Source organism: Gorilla gorilla, chromosome 11, assembly GCF_029281585.2.
Source record: "Gorilla gorilla gorilla isolate KB3781 chromosome 11, NHGRI_mGorGor1-v2.1_pri, whole genome shotgun sequence".
Classification (NCBI taxonomy): domain Eukaryota; kingdom Metazoa; phylum Chordata; class Mammalia; order Primates; family Hominidae; genus Gorilla; species Gorilla gorilla.
Window position 1 is genome coordinate 38320032 of NC_073235.2, and position 19504 is coordinate 38339535.

The 19504-nt window shown below is 46.4% G+C and overlaps 1 protein-coding gene across 1 annotated transcript in view; it reads right to left on the minus strand.

Moving 5' to 3' along the window:
• LCT (lactase) overlaps positions 1-19504 on the minus strand; it is a 53801-nt gene that overhangs the window by 11757 nt on the left and 22540 nt on the right. The window contains exons 6-12 of the mRNA XM_019022146.4: positions 18201-18921; positions 13181-13826; positions 9316-10866; positions 7995-8263; positions 5328-5618; positions 4491-4689; positions 1174-1376 (exon numbers count right to left, since the gene is read on the minus strand). Coding sequence (XP_018877691.2) covers positions 1174-1376; positions 4491-4689; positions 5328-5618; positions 7995-8263; positions 9316-10866; positions 13181-13826; positions 18201-18921 — 3880 coding nt within the window. The remainder of the gene's footprint in view (positions 1-1173; positions 1377-4490; positions 4690-5327; positions 5619-7994; positions 8264-9315; positions 10867-13180; positions 13827-18200; positions 18922-19504) is intronic.

Consider the following 19504-nt stretch of genomic DNA (forward strand, 5'->3'; position numbering starts at 1 on the left):
AGGGGTTCAGGTGGAAATAAAGGCAGGCCATGCTGGCACCTGCTTCCTTTTTTTTTTTTTGGAGATGGAGTCTCTCTCCGTTGCTCAGGCTGGAGTGCAATGGCGATCTCAGCTTCTGGGTTCTCCTGCCTTAGCCTCCAGAGTAGTTGGAACTACAGGCATGTGCCACCACGCCTCGGTAATTTTTATATTTTTAGTAGAGATGGGGTCTCACCATGTTGGCCAGGCTGGTCTAGAACTCCTGACCTCAGGTTATCAGCCTGCCTTGGCCTCCCAAAGTGCTGGGATTACAGGCGTGAGCCGCCTTGCCCAGTCGGCTTCCTAGTAATGTCTCTACTTCCTTGGGTGAAATTCCATGACTGAAAGATGCTGTTCTTAAACTCATTGAGTTGGCAAATTAGGGGCACTAATGAGTTTCACAGAATCTAAAGCCCCCAATTTAAGAAATGCCTAGGCTGGAGCAAATCAAATTAGATGGTGACACCTAAAGGTGACGTGTGACACTGCAGCCCAGCTCTGTTAGCTACTATAGTCAAACCAGAGAGACTGAAGAAATGGAAATTTCTCTCTAGGAGTTAACTTCAAACCAATGTTACAGAAAGAATTACCTGTACAAATGATTTTTAAAAACTTAAAGACAACTTAACCCCACAGACTTTATCACTTTCATCACAGCAAACTTATGAGGTGGGCAGGGCATCTCCAGTTCGAAGTTGAGAAAACTAAGGTATGAAAAAGTTAGATGATTTTCCCAAGCTCACAAAATCAGGCAATAGCAAAACTAGGCTTAGATCCTAATAATAATTCTTTTTTGGGGGTTGGGGGTGGTCTCCCTCTGTCACCTGGAGTTTAATGGTGCCAAAATCATGGCTCACTGCAACCTTGAACTCCTGGACTCAAGCTCCCACCTTAGCCTCCTGAGCAGCTGGGACTATAGGTGTGTGTCACCATGCCCTAATAATTTTTTTTTCTTCACAGACAAGGTCTTTCTATGTTGCCCAGGCTGGTCTCAAACTCCTAGCCTCAAGCAATCCTCCTGCCTCAAACTTCCAAAGTGCTGGGATTACAGACATGAGCCACCACACCCTAAATCTTTGATTCACAATCTGTTTCCATTAGGCTGGAAGGAAAGATGGACAAGAGTAAGAACAAGTACCCAGAGGAAAAACAGACCTGAACATATCTCCTGGCAGCCTCCACATCCTCCTGGTTAGAGGGATCTCTGGGTTCAGCCCAGTCACTGCTGATGGTGATGGAAATCACGCCACCTTGACTGGCACGGTACACATCGTTGTACAGATGCCAGGCCTCAGCATGAGCCTTTATTAGATTGTGGCCAACAATGTAGGGGGCAGTGCCAGGCCTATTGGAGATTCCTGGAAACATACACATGGACGTCAACAGAGAATGGATAGAATGGATGTGACTGAGATTGTTAGTCCCTGCCTACAGATGTCCCCTCTGTGTTTGGGAGAAGGGGTGTAGATTCTGGCACTAGGAAAACTGGAATTCAAACCCTGGCTCTCCCTCTTATTACCTGGCTGTGTAACTTTGGGTGAGTAATTCAGCCTTTCAGTTTCCTCCTTGGTGAAATGGGCAGCAGAGAGTGCTTGTGAGAGGGAAATGAAACAGTGTATGAAACCCACCCACAGCAGCACTGTGTCTGGAAGAGGGAAGGCCACTTGATAAATGTTGGCTTCTGTTCCCCTCCTCCAGAAGAGTGGCTCGTATGTCTCAGGCAAAATACCCATAATAGAGATACCTATCGCAGAATCTAAAGCCCCCAGTTTAAGAAATGCTTAGGCTGGAGCAAATCAAATCAGATGGTGACACCTAAAGGTGAAGTGTGACATTGCAGCCCAGCTCTGTTAGCTACTATAGTCAAACTAGAGAGACTAAAGAGATGGAATTACTTTCTATTGAGTTAGCTTCAAACCAATGTTATATTCAGAAAGGACTATATGTACAAATGATTTTTTAAAACTTAAAAGACAACCCAGGCCAGGCAGGGTGGCTCACACCCATAATCCCAGCACTTTGGGAGGCTGAGGCAGGTGGATCACCTGAGGTCAGGAGTTCGAGACCAACTTGCCCAATATGGTGAAACCCGTCTCTACCAAAAATACAAAAAATTAGCCAGCTGTGGTGGCAGGCGCCTGTAATCCCAGCTACTCAGGAGGCTGAGGCAGGAGAATCGCTCGAATCCGGGACGTGGAGACTGCAGTGAGCTGAGGGGTTCAAACAATTCTCCTGTCTCAGCCTCCTGAGTAGCTGGGACTGCAGGCGCATGCCACCACACCTGGTTAATTTTTGTATTTTTAGTAGAGACGGAGTTTCACCATATTGATCAGGCTGGTCTTGAACTCCTGACCTCAGGTGATCCACCTGTCTTGGCCTCCCAAAGTGCTGGGATTACAGGCGTGAGATACCATACTTGGCCTGTGATTATTTTTGAGACAGGGTCATGCACTGTCATCCAGGCTGGAGTGCAGTGGTGCCATGAGCATGGCTCATGGCAGCCTTGAACTCCTGAGCTCAAATGAATTGACAGGAGTTGATAATCTGGAGCTCCTTGGGGACCCATTGTGATCATTAGGGTTGGAGAATGTAGCTAATGCAACCAGCTGACACGGAGATACCCTGATAGTGAATGCTGCAAGAGAGGCGCCTCTCGTGTGTTGAAGGAGTATAAACCAAAGAGGCGACCTAGGACCAATGGAGATGCCTCTGGTAATGATTTGAGGCACATCTCCTGGTGGCTCTTTCCAGCTGTTACAGTGTTCTGAGGAATCACATGAATGAACACAAATTTATTCTTATTAACTCAGAACTAGAGAAAAGGGATACTGGATGGTTCTCAAGGCACAAAAATAGGTCCACAATTTCTTATTCAAAACCCTAAGGGATCCCGCAATCTTACTTTTGGGTATTTATCCAAAGGAAAGTAAGTCAGAATACCAAATCAATACCTTGACCTCTGTGTTTATTGCATCACTATTACAATGGCCAAGATATGGAATCAACCTAAGTGTCCATCAACAGATGAATGGATAAAGAAAATGTGACATCTATATATGATGGAATACTATACAGCCGTAAAGAAGGATGAATCTTGTCATTCGTGACAACATCGCTGGAACTGGAGGTCATTATGTAAAGTGAAATAAGTCAGGCACAGAAAGGCAAATACTGCATGTTCTTACTCACATGTGGGAGCTAAAAAGATGAGCTCCTAGCAGCAGAGAATAGAATTGTGATTATTAGAGGATGGGAAGGGTAGTAGGGAGGGAGGATAGGGAGAGGTTGGTTAATGGATACAAAGTTAAGCTAGGTAAGAAGATGAAGTTCTAGTGATGTGTGGCACTGTAGAGTGAATGTAGTTAACAATAATTTAGGCTGGGTGCAGTGGCTCACACCTGTAATCTCAGCACTTTGGGAGGCTGAGGCGGGCGGATTACCTGAGGTCAGGAGTTCGAGACCAGCCTGGCCAACATGATGAAACCCCATTTCTACTAAAAATACAAAAATTAGCTGGGCATGGTGACACATGCCTGTAATCCCAGCTACTTGGGAGGCTGAGGCAGGAGAATTGCTTGAGTCCAGGAGGTGGAGGTTGCAGTGAGCTGATATCATACCACTGCACTCCAGCCTGGCCAACAGAGCTAGACTCTGTCTCAAAAAAATAAAAAATGAATAAAAAATAATGATACAAAAGAATTTAGTGTATATTTGCAAAAAGCTAGAAAAGAGGACTCCGAATTTTCTCAACACAAAGAAATGATGAATGTTTGAGGTGATGAATATACTAATTATTCTGATTTCATCATCACACATTGTATACATGTATCAAAATATATTTTGTACTCCATACATATGTACAATTATTGCATGTCAACCAAAGTTAAAAGAAAAAAAATCTTTTAGGGTCAGATGTGTTTTGGAATTAAATGTTTCCTTTGAGAAAAGTACCTATCAGCCCCATGGGCCGCAGACAGCTCTCCATAGTCAAGCACACTGATATCTCTGCAGCAGAACTTAGGAATGTTTGCTCAGTGCGATAAAGACCATGAGCAACCTCCTGTTGGTTTGAGTCAGGTTTCGCTACTATTAAATGAGCTCAGGTCAGCCAAACCAATTGTCAGAAACTTTGGGGTTTGGGAATTGTGGAAACAGACGGTAGACCTGTACAGCCTGACAAACTGTCCTTCCCCACATCAATTTGCCCACATCTCTGATCTCAGAGAGCTTCCCACCGGAGGCCGATCAGAGTCACAGAGCAAAGAAATGAACCCACCTTGAGGAATTGAGATGTGAAATTCATGTTTAACAATGCAATGCCAGGAGGGAAACCTCTACAGCCCTGAGCAAGAGGCAGGGTTTCTGCCATGGGGCTTTCTTGGTTGCCTCGTTCTGTGCCATCTGGATTTCAACGCTTGATGTGCTAAGAATGCCATGATCCAAAGAGCCGATGAGCCAGGGCTGGGACTTACCTGGAGCTGCTGTTCCGTAGCCATAGCCCTGGTAAGCAATGACAAAGGGCTCATTCAGCGTGATCCAAAACTTCACCTTGTCTCCCAGCCTCCGGAAGAGCACATCTGCATACTCCTTAAACCGCTGCACGATGGTCTCATTCTCCCAGCCTCCTACATCTTGGAGCGTCTGTGGTAGGTCCCAGTGGTAAATGGTCACCTGGGAAGAAGCCAGATCAGCTGTTGCATCAGTCATGCTTTCCATGGGAAGCCCTAGGTTAGATGTGCCAGCATCAACGTCTGCTGCAAATCCTGAGAGTGACTTATGAGACAAAAAGGCTCAAAGATTTTTTTCTTTTTCTTTTGGGAAAAGGGTAAATTGCTTTCAGGGAGAACTAGATGGCTGAGGTCAAGGTTGGGAAGGAAACTCTTCTATGCTTTTCAAATTCTGCATCATATGAATTCACTGACAATTAAAAAGTTAAATTTGAGGTCGAGCACGGTGGCTCATACCTATAATCTCAGCACTTTGGGAGGCCGAGGCGGGTGGATCACTTGAGGCCAGGAGTTTGAGACCAGCCTGGCCAACACAGCGAAACCCCATCTCTACTAAAAATACAAAAATTAGCCGGGCATGGTGGTGCGTGCCTATAAGCCCAGCTACTCTGGAGGCTGAGAAACGAGATCCACCACTGCACTCCAGCCTGGGTGACAGAGCGAGACTACATCTCAAAAACAACAACAACAACAGAAGCTAAATTTGAAACCAGCATTTTGTTTACATGATAAATGTGCTCCCCCAGCCCCGCTGGTTCCTGCATGTGGACTTTCCCAAGGCCTTGCCAGGACCCACCATACCTGGGGCTGGATGCTGGCGGCCAGCAGTGTATCGATGAGCCTCACGTAGTAGTTCAGGCCCGCTTCATTGATGTACCTTGTTGTTCCATCAGGGAGGATGCGAGACCAGGAGATGGAAAAACGGTAGTGGGACACACCCAGGTTCTGCAGGGTGACCAGATCCTCAGCAATCTTGTGATAACTGTCACAGGCCACGTCTCCGATGGCATCGTCCTCAACCTTCAGTGGTGTGTGAGAAAACGTGTCCCAAATGCTGAGTCCTTTGCCATCTGCTCTCCACGCACCTTCGATCTCAAGATGACAAGACATGGTCTCATTAAGTCATTCAGTCAAGCACTCACAGGTTCCTTTCTTTCACTGGGTGAGTCTCAAGTCAGGACGTTTACTCTTTTGTGATAACGCTTAGCTTAAAACAAGCACATTGGTCCAGGTGTGGTGGCTCACGGCGGCAACCCCAGCGCTATGGGAGGATCGCTCGAGCCCAGGAGTTCAAAACCAGCCTGGGCAACATGGCAAAACCCCATCTCTATAAAAAAATCAAAAAAATTAGCCAAGTGTGGTTACCTCCTCTGGGAGCCTGCTCTGGCCCCCGCTCAGTCTCGGAACTCCCCCAGCTTTCTCTACGCATGTGGCAGGCCCACTCTTGCACAGAGACAGACGCAGGCAGAAGATGGAAAGCAGGAACCACCACTAACTGCCAGGCAAGTCACTCTTGCCTTTTCCATTTTTCTTGCACAAAATAAAACCATCCTATTTTCTGTATGGGTAAGCCTCATTTTGGCATGAATACAGTAGTGGTATGATGTTTTTAGGACATCAGAATAAGCTCAGGCCCATGCTGAGAGCCAATGTGAGCAAACTGCCTTCTTGGAAGGATCTAGCTGGGGAATAAAGGGGTCCAACAGGGACTCGTCATAGTCATGGGCTGTAGAACAGTGTTTTGGTCAATGACGGACCTGATATATGATGGTGGTCCCATAAGATTATAATGGAGCTGAAACATTCCTATTGCTTAGTGCTTTGCAGCCATCGTAACGTTGTAGAGCACTGCATTATTCATGTTTGTGGCAGTGCTCATGTCAATAAATCTACCGTATGGCCAGCAGTATAAAAGTATAGCACATGCAGGCTGGGTGCTGTGACTCAGACCTGTAATTCCAGCACTTTGGGAGGCTGAGGGAGAAGGATCACTTGAGGCCAGGAGTTCAGACTAGCCCTAGCAACATAGCAAGACCCCCATCTCTACAAAAAAATTAAAAATAAAAAATTCATTGGGTGTGGTGGCATATGCATGTAATCCCAGCTAATGGGGAGGCTGAGTGATCCTCCTGCCTCAGCCTCCTGAGTAGCTGGGACTACAGGAGCACACCACCACACTTGGCTAATTTTTTTGATTTTTTTTTTTTTTTTTTTTTGAGACGGAGTCTCGCTCTGTCGCCCAGGCTGGAGTGCAGTGGCGCGATCTCGGCTCACTGCAAGATCCGCCTCCTGGGTTCACGCCATTCTCCTGCCTCAGCCTCCCGCGTAGCTGGGACTACAGGCGCCCGCCACCACGCCCAGCTAATTTTTTGTATTTTTTAGTAGAGATGGGGTTTCACTGTGCTAGCCAGGATGGTCTCGATCTCCTGACCTCGTGATCCGCCCGCCTCGGCCTCCCAAAGTGCTGGGACTACAGGCGTGAGCCACTGCGCCCGGCCTTGATTTTTTTATAGAGATAGGGTTTTGCCATGTTTTGCCCAGGCTGGTTTTGAACTCCTGGTCTCGAGCGATCCTCCCATAGCACTGGGATTGCAGGCATGAGCCACCACACCTGGACCAATGTGCTTGTTTTCAGCTAAGCATTATCACAAAAGAGTAAAAAAGTTTAAAAAATTAAAAAGTTAATAAAGTAAAAATGTTACAGTAAGCTAAGGTTAATGTGTTATTGAAGAAAGAAAAACATTTAAAAAATAAATTTAGTGTAGCTTAAGTGTGCAGTGTTCATAAAGTCCACAGTAGTGTACAGTAATGCCTAGGCCTTTCCATTCACTCACCCCTCACCCACTGACTCACCCAAAGCAACTTCCAGTCCTGCAGGCTCCATTCATGGTGAGTACCCTGTCCAGCTTTTATGCCATATTTTCACTGTGCCTTTCTACATTTAGATACATTTAGATACACAAATACCACTGTGTTACAACTGCCTACAGCATTGAGTACAGTAACAGGCTGTACAGGTTTGTAGCCTAGGAGCACTAGGCTATACCATGTAGCCTAGGTGTGTAGTAAGCTACACTATCTAGGTGTGTGTAAGTGCACTCTGTGTGATGTTCGCACAACTATGAACTCACCTAACATCACATCTCTCAGAGTAAATCCCTGTTGTGAGCAATGCGTGACTGTATTTGTGTGTCTTTGCCCAAGTACTTCTGCCCAGGCTCCCCCTGCTCCATCTGGCCCTGCAAGCACCCATCTCAGGACAGCAAGCCTCACCATGCTGGTCTGGGTAAATTTGGGGGTGTGAAGAAGCCAGGCTGTCTGGAAGAGGATCTCCCAGACCCCATGCTGCCCCTCCATGGGTCTGCTGGAATCTCCTGTTCATGCATCTGCCCTTCCCAGCACTGAGCCCAGAGCCTGGCACAGGGCAGGTGTGCAGTCACTGGTGTCCCACCACCCTGAACTCCTCACCTGATATGCAGCAGAAGCTGCACTCCAGATGAAGCCCTCAGGAAACCGTCCGTACAGAAACTCATCCTCCCTGGCCAGTGGCATGCCGTTGTTGGTAATGACCTCTGTGTAGTACCTGGCGGAGGCTCTTGCTGTGCGAGGCCTGTTCATGTTGTTGAAATCAACATGGTACAGTCCAAACTTGACCGTGTAGCCATTCAGCCACTCAAAGTTGTCCATCAGAGACCAGGCGACATACCCTCGAAGGTCTACACCATCGAGCCTGTAGGCTGGGAACATCCCAAAGGGAGCAGAGGAGAGCTTGACACCAGGAGTCAGGACCTCCATGCAGCCAACCCACTGCCAGCTCCTCAATTCAAGTTTGTGGTCCTAAAAGCGACATACACCCTAAGAGACCAACAGATCATCTGTTGATCTTACTTTTCTGCCAGTACCTATGACCCCACAGCAAGCATTAATGACTGATCATCTCCAAATCAAATTCTTCTCTTGGGGTAAAGAAACATGCCCCAAATTCAAGATCTTCAGCCCACTTAGGAAGTTAAGCCCAATGCATCTGTAGTCCTAGCTACTGGGGAGGCTGAGGCAATAGAATTGCTTGAACTCGGGAGATGGAGGTTGCAGTGAGCCGAGATCACACCATTGCACTCCAGCCTGGGCAACAGAGTGAGACTGTCTCAAAAAAAAAAAAAAAAAAATCAACGAAACAAAAAGTTGATTTTTAGGCTGGGCACAGTGGCTCACGCCTGTAATCCTAACACTTTGGGAGGCAGAGGCGGGCGGATCACGAGGTCAGGAGTTTGAAACCAGCCTGGCCAACATGGTGAAACCCCATCTCTACCAAAAATACAAAAAAATTAGCCGGGCATGGTGGCCACTGCACTCCAGCCTGGGTAACAGAGCAAGACTTCATCCCAAAAAAAAAAAAAAGGAAGTTTGAATTTACACAACTTTCTTCTTCTGGGGTGCATGGGATAAGCTCTATGAAGGCAGAAATTTGTGTTTTGTTCATTGCTGTATTCCCAGCACCTAAAATAGAACTTGCTCAGTAATGAATGAATGGACCCATGACAATATGAATATTCTGCTAGGGACCCTGTGTGTGTAGTGTTTGTGTTTTTCCTCTGCAGAGACAACCATAGCCTTTTTTCCCCCAGCTTCTCAAGGAACATATAACCCCCAAACAGATAAAGAATTATGGAGTTGGGACCTAAGAGAGAGATCTATTGATGGTTCATAAATCATCCTGGCAAAACATTTCAGGCATATGACCCAGGGAATGTTGGAAGATTTCTTTAAGGGGAACTGAACCCTAACACACCTTTCAAAGCCTCATTGATGTAGGTTTTGTGGTAAAATATCCTATCAGTATCCTCCGTGTTCGGATCGGTCAGCCCCACTCCGTTTTCGGTGATGTAAATGGGGATGTCACCATACTCTTCCTTGATCCAGTTCAGCAGCCTTCGCGTCCCCCAGGGCGCAGCTCTGTTCATTGCCGTGGAAGGCCACGAAGGGTCCTCCTCCTCGGCCATCTCCCGGTCGTCTTCGTAGGAGGGTGGGTTTAGCCTGGGTGTTTTGTGCTGCACGATTCTGGAGTAGTATGTGTTGAGGCAGAAGACGTCGGCCGTCGCCCTGATGAACCTCTTCTCTTCCTCAGTGAAGCTTGGCAGGCGGGAGGTGGCTAAGTGCTGCAGTTCACTCCTGTTCCCCACTTTCCACTTCATGGTGTCAGGATAGTCTCCGTTTCTAAAAATGGGGTGAGCAAACCAGCCCAGGGAGAACTGCAGCATTCGGTCAGCGGCTTCCACATCTCTGGGGACCCCTGGTGACTTGGGCTCTGCCCAGTGTGTACTGAGGCTCAGCGAGATGACCCCCTTCTGCTCCTGCCTGTATTTCTCATCGTACGTGTGATAGACTCTGGCATGGGCTTTGATGACGGCGTGGGCTATCCTATATGGTGCCCAGCCTGGGTCCTTCACCCCTGGGGGAAATTCCCCTGAGCCATAACCCAGCCATGCCAGGTACATGGGCTCATTAAAAGTCATCCAAAACTTGACTCTATCACCAAAGGTCTGGAAACAAAAGTCTGCGTAGCTGTCAAACAAGTCAATCAAGGCAGGATTCTCCCAGCCTCCGATATCCTGGAGGGCCTGGGGCAGGTCCCAATGGAACAATGTCACCATGGGAAAGATGTTGCTTGCCACCAAGCCATTGATCAGCCTGTTGTAATAATCAACCCCATGACTGTTGATAGAGCTGTTTCTCCCAGTTGGGAAAATCCGAGACCAGGAGATAGAGAAGCGGTAGGCCTTCACCTTCAAAGCTCGGAGCATATTCAGATCGGCATCCAGCTGGTGATAGCTGTCACAGGCGATGTCTCCAGTGGCATTGTCTTTCACATTGCTCCCTGGTGTGTGGGTAAAGTTATCCCAGATGCTGGGGCCTTTGCCATCAGCATCCCACCCGCCTTCAATCTGATAAGCGGAAGAGGACACGCCCCACAGAAAGTCATCCCGAAACGTCCCGTGGTAGAACAAATCTCTTTCGAACTTGGGTTGGCTGGAGAACTTTTCCCAAACGACTTTAGCCTTGGAGGGCACCTCAGATGGAAAAGTGAAGGCTCTGACTTTGGAGGGGAGGTTTGCCATATTAGGTGGTAGCAGTCTTTTTGCCCCCTTGGTGAGGAAACCGTTCTTTTCTATGATGCTAGTGAAAAAGTAGGCAGATTTCCTGGGAGTCCTTGACTTGCTGCTGTCGCTGAAGTTGACGTGGTGCAGGCCAAACCGCTGGCTGTAACCGGAAGGGCCTTCGAAGCCATCAATGAGGGAACGAGCAATGTAGGAACGAACATCCACAGAGTCTTCCTTGATAGCTGTGAAGAAAAATAAAAATTAGATTTATTTATTTATGGATTTATTTAATTGAGATGGGGTCTCACTGTGTTGCCCAGGCTGGTCTCAAACTCCTGGACTCAAGTGATCCTCCCAAGTAGCTGGGACTGACTACAGGAGTGAGCTAGTGCACCACTATTTTATTTATTTATCTTTTAAAGACTAGTCAGTGCAGTAGTGAGAAGGGGGAGAAGGGTATTAGAAGCTGTTTGATCTGTAACTGGTTGTGAACAGTCAACTGAGATAAGTTATTACCTCACACCAGCAAGGACTGTTTTTCAATAAAATAGTTTTTATTGAAAAATTAGAAGTATAGTCTATGTTACTAATGTTGCTTTTAAAAAGTGTTCCTTTTGACATGACAGTTTTGGGGGTGACTTGGGTTACCCCCCAAATGTTCATCCTTTTTCCTCCTCAGAATGGATAAAAGGAAAATCCACAAGATCCTCACAAAACATCAGGCCACTTTTGTGGCCATAAATCTCAAACCAAAGGAGCATCCCTATCTTCAAATACACAGTGGAGGGGATGTGTCCCATGTGTTACCACCAGGGTGTCTTGGTTTTATATAAAATACATAAATCAATCTTTTAACAATATGCTTTTGCTTTTCCTTGTTTATGTTTAGTAATATTGACATTAAGTGACAATATATTTCATATTTAAAAAAAGAAATAAAGCAGCCTGGGCAACATGGCCAGACTCTGTCTCTACCGAAAAAAAAAAAAATGTGGCCAGGCGCGGTGGCTCACGCCTGTAATCCCAGTACTTTGGGAGGCTAAGGCAGGCGGATCATGAGGTCAGGAGATCGAGACCATCCTGGCTAACACGGTGAAAACCTGTCTCTACTAAAAATACAAAAAAATTAGCCGGGCGTGGTGACGGGTGCCTGTAGTCCCAGCTACTCAGGAGGCTGAGGCAGGAGAATGGCATGAAACCGGGAGGCGGAGCTTGCAGTGAGCCAAGATCGTGCCACTGCACTCCAGCCTCGGCGACAGAGCCAGACTCCGTCTCAAAAAAAAAAAAGAAAAGAAAATTAGCCTGGCGTGGTGGTGTGCACCTGTAGTCCCAGCCACTTGGGAGGCTGAGGTGGGAGAATCGCTTGAGCCCAGGAGGTCAAGGCTGCAGTGAGCCAAGATCAGGTCAGTGTACTCCTCAGAGCAAGACCCTGTATAAAAAAATTAAAATAAAAATAAACAAATAAATAAAGCCTAAAACATATATTCCCTGATACAGTGCATTGAATGGTGACCCCCGAAAGATATGTCTAAATTCTAACCCGTGGTGCCAGTGAATATAACCTTATTTGGAAAAAGGATCTTTGCAGATGTAATTAAGTTAATGAGCTCAAGATAAGAACATCCTGGGTTAACTGAGGACTGACCTGTGAGATGAAATCTATTTGCCATACCTTTCCAATTGGAATAAAAAGAAATATGAAATAGTATGTTAGGTAAGAATGAGACTGTAGATGTGGATCAATTGGATCAAAATCAATGACATAGAATGTAGATTTTATAGCCAATTAAAGCAAATGAAGACCAGTGTGGCTGGAGCAATGAGGGAAGAGTTAATGGGTTGGAGTCCGGAGGATCACTAGAGCCTAGGAGTTTGAGGCTGAAGTGAGCTATGAACATGCCACTCTATTCCAGCCTATGTGACAAAGCAAGACCCTGATTCTAAAAAAAAAAAAAAAAAAAAAAGATAATAAGGCTTGATGACTGCATAGGACTCAGATGGGCAGAATGTAGAGGGAGGTATTCTAGGCAATAAGGACACTGGGTCAGGCATGGTGGCTCATGCCTATAGTCCCAACACTTTGGGAGGATTGAAGTGAGAAGACTGTTTGAGCCCAGGAGTTTGAGACCAGCCTGGGCAATGTGAAGAGACCCCATGTCTAAAAAAAAAAAAAAAATAAGCCACGCATAGTGGTTTGCACTGTGGTCCCAGCTACTCAAGAGGCTGAGGTGGGAGGTTGGCTTGAGCTTAGGACTTTGAGGCTGCAGTGAGCGATGTTTATGCCACTGCACTCCAGCTCTCCAGCAGGCAACACAGCAAGACCCTGTCTCAAAAACAAAACAAAACAAAACAAAAAAACCACAGGAGCAAAGACGTGAATGACATGAATGAACCTTGGGAAAGAGAGTTAGGGAGCTGACGTGAAGGACTCGCCACTATTATGCTTTCTTTGGCTCCATTTCTCTAGGAGACTTTCTTTGTCTTATTAAACGAAACTGTGAAGACTTGGAGAAGTACCACCCACCTTCCAATCACTGGCACATCCATTGTTCTTACCCTTGAGCACCTCATTGATATATTGATTGAAGTAGTCTACTCTCAAGGAATCATCAAAGAGATTTTCACTTTCCCCTATGGGCATGCCATTCCCGGCAAGGTATATTGGAACTTTTCCTCTTGTGTATTCCAGGGATACAAACTGCAACAGCCTCCTTATCCCCCAGGGCACCACACGAATCCAAGAGGATGAGGTCTGGGGCCACACATGGTTCACGTGTTGGGAGAAGCCTCCAATGGTATCATAGCTAGGGATGCAGGTGTTTTGTGGGGCGTTGCTGATGAGGCGGGAGGTGTAATGCGACAGACCCAGAAAATCAGCAGAGCCTTTCAGGAGCTGCTTCTCTGCCTCTGTGAACTCGGGGAGTTGAGCCACAGGATGGGAGCACTGTCCGTTCATCTGTTGGATCTGGGTCCTCAGGGTGGCTGGGTAGTCTCCATCCACAAAGATGGGGTGTGCAAACCAGCCCAGCATGAAGTGCAAGAAGCGCTCAGAGGCTCTCAGGTCCTCAGGCCTCTCTGGAGACAGGGGTTCTGCCCAGTCTGAGTTCAGCACAATGCCCACGTGTCCCTGCTGCTGTGGGCGATGGTGGCTGTTGTAGTGGTGCCAAGTTCTGGCATGAGCCTTGAGGACCAAGTGAGCCACCTTGTGAAAAAGTAAGAAGGAAATACAGTGATTAGTAATAATAACAATGACAACAACAGGACTAATGAACCAATAACAAGTCAACAACAATGTCAACAAGTCAATACAGACAACAACAACATTGACATTGTCAATATTGACAACATCAGCACTAATGTTAACATCAAGTCATCAACAAATAACAATGTTGACACTAACGTCAATGATGTTAACAAGTCAATAATAAAGTTAACAAGTTAACAACATAAACAACAAGTTAAGACTGATACTAACAATGTCAACAAGTCAACAATGTCAAGAAATCCAAACCAATGTCAACAAGTCAATAATATCAACGATGTTGATGTCAACAACATCAATACCAACATGAACGGCATCAACAAGTGAACACCAATGTGAAAAGGTCAACAATATCAAGTCAACAATGTCAACAAGTCAACACCAATATCATCAACAAAGTCAACAAGTCAACAGCAATTCTTCAAAATTGTCAACAAAATAACAGCATCAACAACCACATTAACAATAACAACTAACATATATTGGGCACCTACTACTTAATGAATTCTCTCATGTAATCCTCACCACAACCTCATATGGCAGGTGCAATTATTATCACCACTATAGAGATGGGGAAAACAAGATCCAGAGCTGTGTAGTAACTTCACAAGGCCAAGAGTCAGGAGTAAAGTGAGAACAAGCCCCTGGCAGTCTGATCCCAAGCCTGTTACTGTTACCCACACTGCTATTCTGCCTCTGTCCTTAATAAGTGCTTTTTGAGAAATTAGTCCATGGGGAGGATTATTTTAATTAGCATACAAGGGAGAGGACGGCTCTTTCTTGCTTATTTGCTCTTCTTTCTATTTAATGGAATCTCGGAAGAAAAACCAAACTAGGAGTTTCTTTGTAGACTTAACTCATGCTCTTACAAACAGCAACAGCTTTTTGTGGGAAGTAGGGGCAAAAGGAGGGTGTCTGAAATATAACAAGCCTAGATTTAAATCTTGACTCTGTTACTAACTTGTTAACTTGGACAATTTATTCTCTCAACTTCAGCTTACTTGTTGGCAAGAAGTGGGTAATTATGGATCCATCTGGGATGATTAAATACGTGTATATAAGGCACTGAGCAGAAACTCAGAGAGCAGGAGTGAGCTTGCTAAATCTTAGCTTGCTTTCCTTTTTTCCTTTTTATCATCTGAAGAGGATGACACTTACCTCTGAAGAATTTCATGTCAAAATATGCCATAATCACTAAAACGCCTGGCTGCTTCTCACATCCCAAATATTCGTCCTTAATTGAGTTCTAAACTTGAATGGCAAACTGTGCTCCTTTCCCAAAAGCAAGGATGTCTTTCTTCTACATTAGCCAGTGTCAGGAAGGGAGCTCAGTGGAATATTAGACAACCATCAAAAACAGTCATCACGACTGCTTAATAATAGGGAAAAGTGCTAATGACATGATATCAAGTAAACAGTGAGCAACAATCTGAGGTGCCCTGTGACGACAACATAAATGCAAAGAAGCCAAGACTGGAAGGAAATACTCTAAAATAATAAAAGACTTTTTTTTTTTTTTTGAGATGGAGTCTCGCTCTGTCACCAGGCTGGAGTGCAGTGGCGCAATCTCGGCTCACCGCAACCTCCACCTCCTAGGTTCAAGCGATTCTCCTGCCTCATCCTCCGGAGTAGCTGGGACTACGGGTGCCCGCCACCATGCCCGGCTAATTTTTGTATTTTTAGTAGAGATGGGGTTTCACTATGTTGGCCAGGCTGGTCTCGAACCCCTGATCTTGTGATCTGCCCGCCTCAGCCTCCCAAAGTGCTGAGATTACAGGCGTGAGCCACCACGCCTGGCCCAAGACATTTTTAAAAATTTTTTCCTTAATAGTTGCTATGAACTGAATTAGTTCCCCCATCAAAATTCATATGTTGAAGCCCTAATCCCCAATGTGATGGTATTTGGAGATGGGGCCTTTGAGGGGTGATTAGATTTAGAGGAGGTCGTGAGGATGGGACTCTCATGGTGGTGGTATTAGTGTCCTTATAAGAAAAGATACCAGTGAGTTCTTCCAACCACCCCTATATGAGGACAGCAAGAAGGTGGCTGCCTGCAGGCCAGGAAGAGAGCCCTCACCAGAACCCAAACATGCTGGTCCCTTGATCTTGGACTTCCCCAGCTCCAGAATGCTGGGAAATAAATATCTGTTGTTTAAACCACCAGTCTATGGTGTTTTGTTATCGCAGCTCAAGCTCACTAAGACAATGGTATTCTAACATTGAACTAATAAATAAAGGGAAGACTTGAAGGAGAAGAGTGAAGGGGACTTTCTCATCAAAGTCTCTGTAAAGATATCTCAAGAGCCACAGTTCAAAGGGAAAGAAAAGCCTAAGAAGAAAAGGTTTAGATAAGTTTTACAACAAGGAGTGTAACAGAAGATTTCAAACCTTCCATTTTCAGAAGGTGGGTGGTGGAATGGCTCCATATGTGCAGTCACCTGCTGTTCAAGAGCTGAATGGAAGCTCTGACTTATGTGCTACGATTTCATTTGACATTTCATTGAGTTATTTATTCATGATGTTCCAGCTCACCCTAGTAATGGTCTTTTTGAAGAGTTCTGTAATTTTGCTACGTGTGTTAGTGTCATGTTCCTCAAAAGGCTATAACATGTCCAGGGCATGGCTGTGACCCCTCTTTAACACCTAGCATGGGGCACAGGAAATAGTATTATTATTATTATTATTTTTGAGATGAAAGTCTCGCTTTGTCACCCAGGCTGCCCAGGCTGGAGTGCAGTGGCATAATCTCGGCTCACTACAACCTCCGCCTCCCAGGATGAAGTGATTCTTCTGCCTCAGCCTCCCAAGTAGATGGGATTACAGGTGCCCACCAACACATCTGGCTAATTTTTGTATTTTAGTAGAGACAGGATTTCACTATGTTGGCCAGGCTGGTCTTGAACTCCTGACCTCCCAGGTGATCTGCCTGCCTTGGCCTCCCAAAGTGCTGGGATTACAGGTGTGAGTCACCATGCCCGGCCGGAAATACTCATCTTTAAGAACGGAACCCAAACAGTGACAGGGAAAAGTCAGACTAACACGTCCATCCTGAAGAACGCTGCCAAAGAAAGCTGGCGGGTTTTCTGGGAGATTCTGAAGCAAAAGGGAAATAATGGAAAAGACCTATAACCATTTAAAATTTTGTGCCAAGTGTATACATCCCCTTCTTGTTGAAACGATGCCCTGACTGGCGTCTGGAAAGCCAGTGCCTCCTTGCCTCTTCCCTCTCTGCCTCCTCAGCTCTCAGCGAGCGTATTGAGGAGTAAAGCATGGGTCCTCGGCCCACACCAGTCAGTTGTCACAGCCCCCTGGCCAGGACCCAGCAATGAGTTCAGGGTGGGTATGTGACCCACTGAGAGACCATGAGACACAGGGACACTTCTGTTGGGAAGGACAGAAAAGAGCTGAGCTTTTTTCCCTACTGGTCATGAAATAACAGAAACAGGGCTGCTGCCATCTGGCTGCAAAGTAGCCCAAGAATAAAGCCAACGAGGGGAACAGGAGAGGGAGAACTGGGTCCTGGTGGCATCGCTTGTGCTCTGATCAAATTCCACCCTGATCAGGCTAAATGAAGAATTTTCAACCTCCTGAATGTGTAAATTCTCTCCTTGCTTAAGTCACTTTGGGTTGAGCTTTCTGTCACTTGTCACTGACATGAGGAACTTGATTTGGAGTCAAGAAGACTCGGACTCAAATCCTGACTTCCACCTGGCTACTCACTAGCAATGTCATCATGACCACATTGTTTATCCTGTCTGAGCCTCACTCATCCATCAGTGCTATTCTGAGTATGTAATAACTATTATATTTTAAAAGTACCAGTAGAGTGTCTGGACAAAATAAGGTGATTAACAATTTTTTTTTTTTTTTTGAGACAGGGTCTTGCTCTGTTGACCAGGCTGGAGTGCAGTGGCAAAATCTTGGCTCACTGCAGCCTCTGCATACCAGGCTCAAGCGATCCTCCCACCTCAGTCTCCTGGGTAGGTGGGATCACAGGCGTGCACCACTATGCCCAGCTAATTTTTGTAATTTTTTTGCAGAGACGAGATTTCGCCATGTTGCCCAGTCTGGTCTCGACCTCCCGGACTAAAGCAATCTGCCTGCCTTGGCCTCCACAGTGATGAGATTACTGGCATGAGCCACTGCACCTGGCCAGGTGATTAACAATTTATGGTTCCTTCCCTCCCCCTGATTTCCTTTAAAGAAAGAACAAAAAGTAAAGGCTTGCTGATGGAAGAAAACAGAGAAAATGACTTTCTTCCAGCCAATGTCCTTTCTCCTCCAATTAGTAGGAGCTGCAGGGATGGGAAGTACCTTAAAAGAGGCCACTCCTGGGTCAGAGATGCCGGGAGGGTGCTGGCCGGTGCCATAGCCCGCGTAGCTCATCACCCACGGCTCATGGAAGGTCACCCACAGCTTCACACGGTCCCCAAATGTGGAGAAGCAGAAGGCCGCATAGTCCAGGAAGGCATCCACCACGCTCTCATTCTGCCATCCACCATGATCCTGCAGGGCCTGAGGCAGGTCCCAGTGGAACAGCGTGGCCATGGGCTCGATGCCCGCATCCTGTAGCCTGTCAATCAGCTTGTTGTAGTAGGCAACGCCTGGGAGGCTGGGGCTGCTCCCGTGCCCCATGGGGAAGATCCGGGACCAGGAGATGGAGAACTTGTACACCTGAGCCCGGAGGCCGCGAAGCAGGGCGACGTCAGAGGCTACCTTGTGGTAGCTGTCACTGGCCACCTCTGGCGTCGCTTGGCCCTCAGTGGTGTTCAGGGGCCTGCATGGATCCCAGATGCTCGCCCCTCTCCCACCCTCGGCCCAGCCTCCTTCCACGTTAAAGGCTCCTGTGGAGGCACCCCAGAGGAAGCCTTTGGGGAAAGTATCCTGCAGGAAGGCATCCCTTTCCACCCTGGACTGATTGGCAAATGCTTCCCAGACTCTCTGATAGGCAGAGGCAGGAGAGGAGTCCGTGGTCTCGTGGTCCTGCTGCTGGTCAGGCTGAAGGGCCAGGCTGCCAGTCAGAGAACAAGACATGCTGCGGGATTGAAGGGACAAAAAGGGACATAATAATGAATGACGCTGGCAGTTACAAATGCCCCCTACAGATGACTACTGTGTTTAATCAGAAAAGATTCCAGAAACACTGAGTCAAAAGTCCTATCTGCAAAGCCATGGGCAGGAAGTAACTGGCAGATGGGAAAATTATTATTATTATTACCCCTTCTGAGGTGAGTGATTCTTGCTCTTTCATGGTTAAAACAGGAACAATGCTACTGTTCTCTGTATTAGATTGCCCTTGAATATTGTCTTCAGTGTTAGTACCATACTTTATTCTTCTTATAATTCATTATTTGTAAAACATAGCTAATAATAACAATGACTCCAATTTATTGAGCCTTGATTCTGTGCTGGCCACTGTAATAAGAATGGATGTGTATTATCTCATTTAATTTTCCCAACAAATTTATGAGATGGGTACTACAATGATTTATCCTCATCCTACACAGGAGGAAACTGAGACTAAAAGAAGCGGGGGCTGGGTGCGGTGGCTCATGCCTGTAATCCCAGCACTTTGGGAGGCTGAGGCAGGTGGATCACGAGGTCAGAAGTTCGAGACC